Source organism: Zonotrichia leucophrys, unplaced genomic scaffold, assembly GCF_028769735.1.
Source record: "Zonotrichia leucophrys gambelii isolate GWCS_2022_RI unplaced genomic scaffold, RI_Zleu_2.0 Scaffold_220_83534, whole genome shotgun sequence".
NCBI classification, from domain to species: domain Eukaryota; kingdom Metazoa; phylum Chordata; class Aves; order Passeriformes; family Passerellidae; genus Zonotrichia; species Zonotrichia leucophrys.
The window spans coordinates 51,099-62,900 of NW_026992425.1; the positions used below are offsets into that span (position 1 = coordinate 51,099).

General features: G+C 52.8%; 1 protein-coding gene across 1 annotated transcript; it reads left to right on the forward strand.

Moving 5' to 3' along the window:
- Window positions 1-7,412: 7,412 nt before the first annotated feature.
- Window positions 7,413-11,610, forward strand: MPDU1 (mannose-P-dolichol utilization defect 1). The gene is made up of 7 exons (XM_064738197.1): window positions 7,413-7,529; window positions 7,858-7,923; window positions 8,085-8,217; window positions 8,878-8,963; window positions 9,068-9,186; window positions 9,790-9,900; window positions 11,017-11,610. The coding sequence occupies exons 1-7, from the start codon at window positions 7,442-7,444 to the stop codon at window positions 11,134-11,136; spliced, it is 723 nt and encodes a 240-aa protein (XP_064594267.1). The 5' UTR covers window positions 7,413-7,441; the 3' UTR covers window positions 11,137-11,610.
- Window positions 11,611-11,802: the final 192 nt, after the last annotated feature.

Genomic DNA, 11,802 nt, shown 5'->3' on the forward strand with positions numbered 1-11,802 from the left:
TTTTTTCTTCCTTTTTACCCCAGTTTTTTTCCTTTTTTTCCCACTTTTTTCTATGTTTTTATTCAATTTTTTCTGATTTTTCCTGGGTTTTTTACCCAATTTTTCTTCCTTTTTTTGCCAGTTTTTTTTCCTTTTTTTCCCCCAGATTTTTACCCTTTTTTTTTACCTTTTTATTCTCGCTTTTTCCTTTTTTCCCCTATTATTATCTAGATTTTTTTTCCCTTCTTTCTAATTTTTTTCCCTTTTTAAAAAGTGTTTTCCGTTATTTTTAGATTTTTTTTTCCCCCCATTTTTTTTCTATTTTCTTTCTGATCTGTATTTATTTTTTTCTGTTTTTTATTTTTATTTTTTTCTGAATTATTTTTTAATTTTTTTCCAGAATTATTTCCGTTATTTTCTGCGGTTTTTTTCCATTTTTTGCTGATGTTTTTTCCCTCTCTTTTCCCCTTTTTTTTAATATTTTTTTCTGATTTTTTCAGTATTTTTCTGATTCCTCTGATGGTTTTTTTTCCCTTTTCCCCCACTTTTTAAAGGTCATTTTTATGGATTTTTAAAAAATGGTGCTTTCCCCTGATCCCTTCCCCCACTCACCTTTATTCCCTCATTTTCCTGGATTTTTAAAAAGAATTTTTCCACTTTTTTAGGGTCATTTTTACCAATTTTGGGGCTGCTTTTAACCCTACCCTTTCCCCCACATTTTCCCCCAAAATTTCCCATTTTCACCCCAATTTTTTGGGACTTTTAGGGCTGATTTTCCCATTTCCCTTCCCTTCCTTTTTTCCCATTTTCCCACCTTTTAATCCCATATTTTTTTCATGAATTTCCCCAAATTTTGGGGATTTTAAATCTCTTTTTTTTCCCATTTTTAGGTCAATCTTAGGGTTTTTTCCCAAAAATCGTCACTTTCTAAGGGGTCCAAACCCACCCCTTCCCCAGCTCATTTTCCCCCTGATTTTTTTAGGTCAAAAAGTCACTTTTTTGGGATTTGGGGGAAAATCCCCTCCCCCACCCTTTTTTTTTTTCTCTTTATTTTCCCATTTTTGGGTTTTTTGGGAAATTTTTTTTTTATTTCTTTAGGATTTTTAAATTTTTTATAGTTTTTATGTTTATTTTTAATTTTTCGGGCCTTTTTTTTGGATAAACGTCACTTTTTGGGGGTTTCCCACCCTGCCCTTCACCCCTCCCCCACCCCCCTTTTGTAACGTTTATTTATTCAAATAAAAGCGATTTTGGGACAAAAGTTTATTTAATTTTTTTTTTAAATTCCAGCGGAAGAAGCGATGAGTAAAGGGGAAAGGGAAAAATTTTGCTTTTGGACCCCAAATTTGGGTAAGAAATTCCCCCCAAATCCATCTGAGACCCCCGAAATTCGGGCGGACCCTCCCCAAATTCGGCTCCTTGATCCCCTGGGACCCGAAATTTTGCTCCTGGACCATCTGAGTGCCCCCAAAATCCACCTGAGACCCCCAAAAATCAACTCCAGACACTTGGATTCATTAAATGGATTCTCTGAGACCCCCAAATCCCATCTGAGACCCCAAGTTCCCCCCAAATTCAGCTCCTGGGACCCCAAAGTTTGCTCCTGGACCATCAGAGACCCCAAAAAATCCACTTGAGACCCCCAAAATCCATCTGAGACCCCCAAATTCGGCTCCTGGGCCCTCTTTAAACCCCAAAAATCCACATTAGGACCCTGAAATCCACCTGAGATCCCCAAAAAGCCCCCAAAATCCATCTAAGCCCCCCCAATCGGCTCCTTGAGTCTTTGGGATCCCCAAATTCGGGTCTGAACCTCCCAAAATTCACCTGAACCCCCCAAATTCGGCTCCTGGGCCCTCTTTAAACCCCAAAAATCCACCTGAGATCCCCAAATTGCCCCCAAAATCCATCTAAGCCCCCCCAATTGGCTCCTTAAATCCCTGAGCCCCCCAAATTCGGGTCTGAACCTCCCAAAATCCATCTGAGACCCCCAAATTCGGCTCCTGGGCCCTCTTTAAACCCCAAAAATCCACATTAGGACCCCGAAATCCACCTGAGATCCCCAAATTGCCCCAAAATCCATCTAAGCCCCCCCCAATTGGCTCCTTGAGTCCCTGGGATCCCCAAATTCGGGTCTGAACCTCCCAAAATTCACCTGAGACCCCCAAATTCGGCTCCTGGGCCCTCTTTAAACCCCAAAAATCCACATTAGGACCCCGAAATCCACCTGACATCCCAAAAATCCACCTGAGATCCCCAAAAAGCCCCCAAAATCCATCTAAGCCCCCCCCAGTTGGCTCCTTAAATCCCTGGGATCCCCAAATTCAGGTCTAAACCTCCCAAAATCCATCTGATACCCCCAAATTTGGGTCTGAACCTCCCAAAATTCATCTGAGACCCCCAAATTCGGCTCATAGGCCCTCTTTAAACCCCAAAAATCCACCTGAGATCCCCAAAAAGCCCCCAAAATCCATCTAAGCCCCCCCCAATTGGCTCCTTAAATCCCTGGGATCCCCAAATTCAGATCTCAACCCCCAAAATCCACTTTAGCACCAACAAATTTGGGTCTGAGCCCCCCAAATTTTGTCTCCTCACCCCTCGAGCGCCGCCGCCACGGCCGCGCGGAGCCTCCTGCCCTCCTCGGTGTCCCCGGAGGGGCTCGGGGGGCCGGAGTGGGGGCAGAACTCGGGGAAATCGGGGCAGAACTCGGGGAAATCGGGGCAGAACTCGCCGTTATCGGGGCAGAACTCGCCGTTCCCGGGGCTCTCGGGGCCCGGGGGGCTGCCGGGGGGCAGGGGGTCCCCGCGCAGCTGGCACAGGTTGTGCAGGAGGACGCAGCTCAGCACCAGCGTGCGCACGAACCGCGGCTCGGCGTCGTTGCGGTGCCCGAGGCAGCGCCAGCGGCCCCGCAGCCTCCGCAGGGCGGCCTGGGCGGAGCGAAGCGCGTGGGCGGCGCCGCGGTTAAACAGCTCCGCCCCCCGGGTCAGCCCCGCCCCCTGGTTAGAGAGCTCTGCCCCCGGGGTTAGCCCCGCCCCCTGGGAACGCCCCTCTCCCATGGCGTGGGCGGCGCCGCGGTTAAACAGCTCTGCCCCCGGGGTTAGCCCCGCCCCCTGGTTAAAGAGCTCCGCCCCCCGGGTTAGCCCCGCCCCCTGGGAACGCCCCTCTCCCATGGCGTGGGCGGTGCCGCGGTTAAAGAGCTCCGCCCCCGGGGTTAGCCCCGCCCCCTGGTTAGAGAGCTCCGCCCCCGGGGTTAGCCCCGCCCCCTGGTTAGAGAGCCCCGCCCCCTGGGACCGCCCCTCTTCCTCGGCGTGGGCGGCGCCGCGGTTAAACAGCTCCGCCCCCCGGGTTAGCCCCGCCCCCTGGGACCGCCCCTCGCCCACGGCCTGGGCGGCGCCGCGGTTAAAGAGCCCCGCCCCCGGAGAGAGCCCCGCCCCCAGCTCCTCCCCCTGGCGGAAGGGGCGGAGCAGCCAGGGCAGCAGCGGATCCCCGGGGGAGCCCAAAAAATACGGGGGGATGGAGGGGGGGCCGGGGGCGATTCCCGGATTTCCCTCGATGTTCCCCAAATTTCCCCGATTTCCATCAATATTCCCACAATTTCCTGATTTTTCGGTGGGATTTCCATCGAGATTTCCCAATTTTCCATCGGTGTTTTCCGAACTCCCGGCAGAATCCCCCAAATTCCCAGTGAAATTCTCCAGGTTCCCATCAATGTTTTCCGAATTTCCATCGATATTCTCGGGATTCCCAGTGAAACTCCCAGGATTTTCAGAATTCCCATGGAAACTCCCGGATTTCCCCCCGAAATTCCCGATTTTCCACCTGGCATTCCTCTTTTTACCCCTGGAGCTCCCATTTTTCCCTCCAGAACCCCCGAAATTTCCAATTTTCTCCCCAGAACCCGCAATTTCCCCTCTCCAATTCCAATTCCTCCTCTCAGAACCCCCATAATTCTCATTTTCCCTCCCAAAAATCTCCTCCTTTTCCCCAGAACTCTCCCCGGAATTCCCATTTTTCCCTCCTAAATCCCCATTTTTCCCCCCACCATTCTCGTTTTTCACCCCAAATCTCCCATTTCCCCCCAGGGGATTTTCATTTTCCCCCGTGTTTTCCCTTTCCAAATTCCCGTTTTTCCCATTTTCCCCCCCAGAACCGCCGGGTTTTTTCCCGTTTTTCCCATTTTCTCCCCCATTTTCCCCCCCCAAATCCCCATTTTTTTCCCCAAAATTCCCGGGTTTTTTCCCGTTTTTCCCGTTTCCGCGGTTTCCGTCCCCATTTCCCGCCCCCCGTGCCCGCTCCATGCTCCGGAACAGCGCCGAGCTCCGCACGCCGGCCCCGGCCCGCGGGAACTCCACGTTCCAGAGGCAGCCGCGCGCGTCCACCGTGGCCTGCAGGGTCAGCCCCGCCCCCCCGCGCCGCCTATCGCGACAGGAGCCGCGACAGCAGCGGCGGCAGCGGCCGGGATCGGGACAGGAGCCGCGGGAGCCGCCCCTATCGCGGCTATCGCTGCCCCTATCGCGGCTATCGCGACAGGAGCCGGCGGTATCGCGGCCATCGCTGCCCCTATCGCGGCCATCGCTGCCCCTATCGCGACAGGAGCCGGCGGTATCGCTGCCTCTATCGCGACAGCAGCGCCAGGAGCCGGCGGGGGCGCGGATCGGGACCCGCAGCCGAGCCAGGACCCCGGCCAGGCCGGGCAGGGGGAAATTGGGGGAGTTTGGGGGAAATTCCGGGGGATTTGGGATAATTGCAGGATTTGGGGATTCAGAGAAATTCGGGATTTCAGGGAAATTTTCCTGGAATTCTTTTTTGACGTTTTGGAACTCTGGAAAAATTTTTTGGAGATTTTCCGGGAGATCTTTCGAGGCATTTTGGAAATCTGGGGATTTGGAGAAATCCGAGGGGATCGGGGGATTTTGGGGATTTTCTGATGAAATTTGGGAATTTTGGGAGTTTCCCAATAAAACGTGGGAATCTCCAGAATTTCCCCCAAAATTTCCGCATTTCCCAACGTATTTCGGGAATTCCCAGAGGTTCCTGCTGAAATCTGGGAATTTTCCCATAAATCCGAATTCCTGCATTTTTTGGCCGGAATTCCCGAATTTTCCACAGGAATTTGAGGAGTTTCTGGTGAATTTGGGGGATTTTCAGGATTTTCATCATTTCCAGGCTGGAATTTTCCCATTTTCTGGGATTTTCGGGCGTTTCCCGCTGGGATTTTTCTCCTCCTGCTGCCCCTCCCGGGAATTCCCGATGGATTTTGGGATTTTGGGTCAGAATCCGTCAGATTTTGGGGTTTTGGCTCCAAAAGTTCTGATTTTGGGTGAGAATTTTTCGATATTTGGAATTCCGGGCTGGAATCTGCTGGATTTGGGGATTTTGTCCTGGAATCTGCTGGAATTTGAAATTTCGACCCCAAAAATTCAGATTTTGGGTCAGAATCCGTTGAGATTTGGGATTTTGGGCTGGAACCTGCTGGGATGTGGAAGTTCAGGCTGGAATCTTCCAGATTTTGACATTTTGACCTCAAAGGTTCCGATTTTGGGTCAGAATCCGTCGATATTCGTGAATCAGTCCTGGAATCCTCTGGAGTTTGAAACGGTGACGTCACGGCCTTGGATTTTGGGTCAGAATCCGTCGATCCTTGGAATCTCGGGCTGGAATCTGCTGAGGTTTCGGAATTAGCCCTGGAATCTTCAGGATATTGAAATTTCGACCCCAAAAGTTCCAATTTTTGGTCAGAATCCATCGAGATTTGTGAATTAGTCCTGGAGTCTCCTGGATTTTGACATTTCGACCCCAAAAGCTTCGATTTTGGGTCATAATTTGTCGATATTTGGAATTTTGGGCTGGAACCTTCTGGATTTTGGATTTTTGACCCCAAACCCTTCGATTTTGGGTCAGACCCCTCGGGATTTTGTGGTTTCCCCCCAAGCCCTTCCCCGCTCGCCCACCGCCCCCAATCCCCGCCCGGGCTCCCGCGGGGGTCCCTGGGCAGGTGCAGCTTCATCCCCAGCGCGCCCTCGCCCTCCTCATCCTCACCCTCCTCCTCCTCCCCTTCCTCCTGCTCGGGCGGGCCCAGCGCGGCCACCAGGGCGCCGCAGACGTCGCGCAGGATTTTGCACACCGAGCTCCGGGAGACGCCGAACGCGGCCTCCAGCGCGCGGTACTCGGTGGCGGCGCCGAGGCGCCACAGCGTCAGCGCCAGCCGCACCTCGGCGGGCACGGCGCGCCGCATGGCCGTGTCGCGACGGCCGATGGCGCCGCCCAGCCGCGATATCAGCGCGTCGAAGGTGTCGGGCGGCACGCGGAAGCGCTCGCTCCACTCGCGGCCGCACAGCGATTTGTCGCGGACCGTGGCCCAGAAGGCGGAGCTGCGGGCGCGGCTCCAGAGGCGGCCGCGGCGGCGCCGCCATGGCGGGGCCTGAGGGGAGAAAGGGCGGGGAGGGAGGAGGGCGAGGCGCAGCGCGGAGAGGCGGCGGCGGCGGAGGAGGCGGAGGCGGTGCAGGACGAGGAGGCGGCGGCGGCGGCGGCGGCGGCGGCGGAGGAGGAGCAGGAGCAGGAGGGAGAGGGAAGCGGCGGCGGCCGCCATGGGCGGCGCCATCTTGGGTGGTTGTGAGGGGAAGAAGAAGCGCGGAGTGCGCACGCGTGAAGGAATGTTACCTACATTGCGCATGCGCAGCAAGAAGGAGCAGACGTTCAGCATGGCGGCGTACATGTAGTAATCTGCGCTTGCGCAGTACCACAGAAACGTACGGAAGCGTTTCAGCGTAGGGCGGGGTCGACACGGCTACTGCGCATGCGCACAGGGAAAACAGGAGGAAAAAGTGGGTTTTGGTGGTTCCGGACTGCCAAATTTTGGAGGTTTAACCCGAAAAATCCCGTTCGGGAAGGGCTTACCCCCCCAGAATCCAGCCGACACCCCAAAAATTCCGGCTGAACTCGCCCAAAGAGCGTCTCATGGCGCTAAAATCGGGTCCTTGAACCCTCAAAATCTCTCTATTTCTTCCAAATTCGGGGACTGGAACCCTCTGAAATCCACTAAATCTGAAACATTCAAGACCCCACAAATGGTGGATCAGGACCTAAATCCGACGCTTTAAAGAAGAACTTATGGGGGACTTTGGGGGTCTCAGAGCGCTCCGGACCCAAATTTAGGTGAATTTGGGGGATTTCTGTGAGATTCGGGATATTTAAATCTTTAATCGCATTAATAAAGAACTGGCCAATCACAGCTCGCCGCGCCTCTGGTGGGCGGAGCTTTACGCCCACTCAGCCAATCGCTTGCGCAATAAACAGCTGACAAATCGCAGCTTAGCACAGCTATTGATTGGCAGGGATCTTTTGGTACTTAACCAATCCGATTACAGGGCGGGTTTAGAGGGGCGGGATTTTATTGCGCTTCAGCCAATCACAACATCCGAGGGGCGTTTCCTACCGATTTCCCCTCAGCGCGGGAGCCGCCATGGAGCCGCTACGGCCTTGGCTCGTCCCGTTCCTGCTGCCCGAGCACTGCTTCGACCGATTCTTCCTCCACTTCCAGCTGCTCGACGGTGCCGGAGGGGTCTCGGGGGGAGGCTTTGGGGCTTTTCGGGGCTTTTCGGGCGGTTTCGAGCGGGGTTTTGGGGCTCCTTTAAGGGCTGTGGGGGCGGCCGCCATTTTGGTTACGGGCCGGTGTTGTGAGGGGCGCCGCCATCTTGGTTTTGGGCGCGGGGGAAAGCGCCGCCATCTTTGATTTGGCTGTGAGGCGACGCCGCCGCCATCTTGGTTTTGGGTGAAGGGATCCAAATTTTGAGGGATTTTGATGAATTTTGATGAATTTTTAGGAGATTTTGAGGAATTTTGGGGTCACTTCACCTCACCTTTTTTCCTTCTCCGCAGTTCCGTGCTTGAAAATCCTCCTGAGCAAAGTTCTGGGCTACGGGATCGTGGCGGGATCCGTCCTGGGTGAGATTTCGGCGGGGATCTGAGGGGATTTTGGAAGGTCTAGGGTGTCCCGCAAGGGGGGGGGTGGGGGGGCATTTTGGGCTATTTTAAAGTGGATTTTTCACATTTTGGGCTGGATTTTGGGGATTTTTTTAAAATTTAACCCCATTTTCCCCCCTCAGTGAAGGTGCCGCAGCTGCTGAAGGTTTGGGGGTCCCGCAGCGGGGGGGGGCTCAGCCTCCCCTCGGTGCTGCTGGAGCTGCTGGCCCTGGGGGGCTCGGTGGGCTACGGCTGCGCCAGGGGCTTCCCCTTCAGGTCAGGGGCAGAAATTTGGGAATTTTGGGGATTTTTTGGGATTTTTGGGGAGTTTGGGGAGGGATTTGAGGGCGTTTGGAGGGATTTTGGGGGACTTCTGGGACATTCGAGGGAGGTTAAATGGGGGTTTGGGGTGGATTTTTGGGATTTGGGGTGATTGAGGAGAATCTGGAGGGGATTTGGGGAAGATTTGGGGGGATTTGAGGAAGTTCTTGGGTATCTGGGAGGGATTGTGGGGGTTTGGGGTAGTTCGGGGGCATTTAAAGTGGGGTTTGGCGTGGATTTCGGGCATTTCAGGGGGTTTAGGGAGGATTTTGGGGTGGTTTGGGGGGATTTGGGGTTCTGGGAGAGATTTTGGGAAGTTTTGGGGGGGTCTGGGAGGGATTTTGGGGGGATTCAGGAGGATTTTTGGGGGGATTTCAGGTGTATTTGGGGGGTCTGGAAGGGGATTTGGGGGAGTTTTGGGGGGTCCTGGAGGGATTGTGGGGATTTTGGAGTAGATTGGTGAAATTTGGGGGGTTTTGGGGTGTTTTGGGTCCATTTTGGGCCATTTACCCTTTATTTCCCATGGGATTTTCCCCATTTTTCCCCTCCCGGGGGGGTTTTGGGACCCCCCAGCCCAATTTTTGGGGGGCCCTGACGCCCCCAAAATCCCAACAGCGCCTGGGGGGAGTCGCTCTTCCTCCTCCTGCAGACCCTCACCCTCCTTTTCCTCATCCTGCACTTCGGGGGCCGCACGGGCCGAGGTTGGTGCCGAGTTTTGGGTGAAATTTTGGAATTTTTTTGGGGTTTTTGGGATTTTTTTGGGGATCCCTGACCCCCCCTTTTTGTGTCCCCTCCCCCCCCCCAGGGCTGGCGCTCGTGGCCGTTTTTGGGGCGTTTTTGGGGATTTTGGTGTCACCTCTGACCCCGCTGAGCTTCGTCACCGCCCTGCAGGCCCTGAACCTGCCCATCATCATCCTCAGCAGGGTGAGGGGTTTGGGGGGTCCTGGGGGGGATTTTGGGGATTTTAGGGCGTCTGGAGTGTTTTGAGTGAAATTTGGGGGGATTTAGGGAGGATTTTGGGGGACCTGCAGGGATTTTGGGGAGGATTTGGGGGTCCTGGGGGAGTTTTGGGAATTCTTGGGGGATTTGGGAGAAATTTGGGGGGGTCCTGGGTGGGTTTGGGGGAATTTGGGAGATTTTGAGGAGCATTTGGCAGATTTTGGGGGGAATTTGGGGAGGTTTGGGGGTTTTGGGGGGTCCTGGGGGGAATTTGGGGAGGATTTGAGAGATTTTGGGGGTCCTGGAGGGGTTTGGGGAGGATTTTGAGGGTCCTGAGGGGATTTTTGGGGGGATCCTGAAGAATTTTGGGAGAAATTTGGGGAATATTTGGGATTTTTTTTTTTGCCCAAACCCCTGAATTCCCCCTGAGATTTCAGGATTATTTTGGATCAATTTGTTTTGCTTTTTCCTTTTTTTTTCTTTTTTTTTTTTTTTTTGGGAATCTTTCGACTTTTGGGGGCTCCCAAATTTTTGGGAACCTCCCCCCAAAAAAAAAAAACCCCAAAATTTCCTTTTTCCCCCCCAAAGCTGATCCAGATCGTCACCAACGCCCGGCAGGGCCACACGGGGCAGCTCTCGGGGGTCTCCACGGGGCTCCTCTTTGGGGGGGCCCTGGCCCGGATCTTCACCTCCCTCACGGTGAGACCCCTCCCCAAAAAATCCTCAAAATCCCAAAAAATACCCCAAAAAATCCTGGATTCTAAACCCACCCAGAACCCCAAAAAAACCCCAAATTCCTACCAAAAAAACCCCAAATTTTTACTCAAATTCACCCCAAATTCTCCCCCCTCACGGTGAGACCCCTCCCCAAAAAATCCTCAAAATCCCAAAAAATACCCCCAAAAAATCCCAACTCTTAAAACCCACCCAGAACCCCAAAAAACCCCAAATTCCTACCAGAAAAACCCCAAATTTTTACTCAAATTCACCCCCCTTATGGTGAGACCCCTCCCCAAAAACACCCCAAAATCCCTTAAAAACACCCCAAAAAAATCCTGGATCCTAAACCCACCCAGAACCCCAAAAAACCCCAAATTCCTACCAGAAAAACCCCAAATTTTTACTCAAATTCACCCCAAATTCTCCTCCCTTATGGTGAGACCCCTCCCCAAAAACACCCCAAAAAATCCTGGATCCTAAACCCACCAAGAACCCAAAAAAACCCCAAATTTTTACCAGAAAAACCCCAAATTTTTACTCAAATTCACCCCATTCACGGTGAGACCCCTCCCCAAAAACCTCCAAAATCCCAAAAATCCTCCCCAAAAAATTCACTCAGGACCCCCCAAATTTGCCTCCCTCATGATGAGACCCCTCCCCAAAAAACCCCAAATCCCAGAAAAAATACCCCAAAAAAATCCTGGATCCTCAACCCTTCCAGGACCCCCCAAATCCCCCAAAATTCCCCCCAAAATCTCTCCCAGAACCCCCCAAAAATCAAAATCTTTTCAATCCCCCAAAATATCCCTCAAATTCCTCCTAAACTCCAATTTAAACCCGAAAAATTCCCCTGGGACCCCAAAATTGCCCCCTAAAATCCCCAAATTCAACCCCAAAATCCTAAAATTCCTTCTAAAATCCTTTTAGAACTCCCAAACTGCTCCTAAAATCCCCCAAATCCTTCTCCAGGACCCCCCCAAAATTTCTTCCAAAGCCCCAAAATTCCCCAAATTTTCCCCTAAACCCCCCAAATTTTCCTCTAAACCCCCCAAATTTTCCCAAAATCTCCCAAATTTCCCCCAAATTTCCCTGCAGGAAACCGGGGATCTCCTCTTGGCCTCGACCTTCGCGGCCTCGGCCACCTGCAATGGGGTCCTGCTGGCCCAGGTGCTGCTTTTGGGGGGCTCCCGGGACCCCCACCCCAAAAAGGAGTGACCCCAAAAAACCCCAAAATCCCCCCAAAAATCGCCTCAAAAATTGAGATTTTTTTGGGGTTTCAAAAGGGGATTTTTGGGTCTGGGAATCTTAAATCTCACCTGGAATCTTCCTGAGACCCCCCCCCCCCAAAAATTCACCTGGGATCCCAAAATATCACCCCCAAAAAACCCAAAATTCCCCCAAAATTAAATTTTTGGGATGAAAAGAGGATTTTGGGGTGGTTCCTTTGCTCTGGGACCCTGAAATCTCACCTGGGATGATCCCAAATTTTTATGGGACCCCCAAAAATCTTCTCAGGGTCCCCCAAAACCTCAGGGACCCCAAAATTCCCTCTCGGGACCCCCCAAAAACCCCTCGGACCAAGGAGGGGGAGGGGCATGGGAAATGGGCGTGGCCAAAGCGCCCCTCCCTTCCTCCCCCCTCCCAAATAAATTTGGGGTCCCCCCATTCCAGGGGGGTCTCCCCCCCCTTTTTTTTGGTCGTTAATGAATTAATTGCAGCGGGTAATTAACGGTAATTAGGCTGGGGGTGGTGCTGGTGTGGTGATGGGGTGGGAAAACTCCGCCCCCCCATTCATAAATGCTGTTTCCTATTCATAAACCCCGCCCTCCATTCGGTAGCCCTGACTCCCATTCATAAACTCCGCCCCCCATTCATAAATGC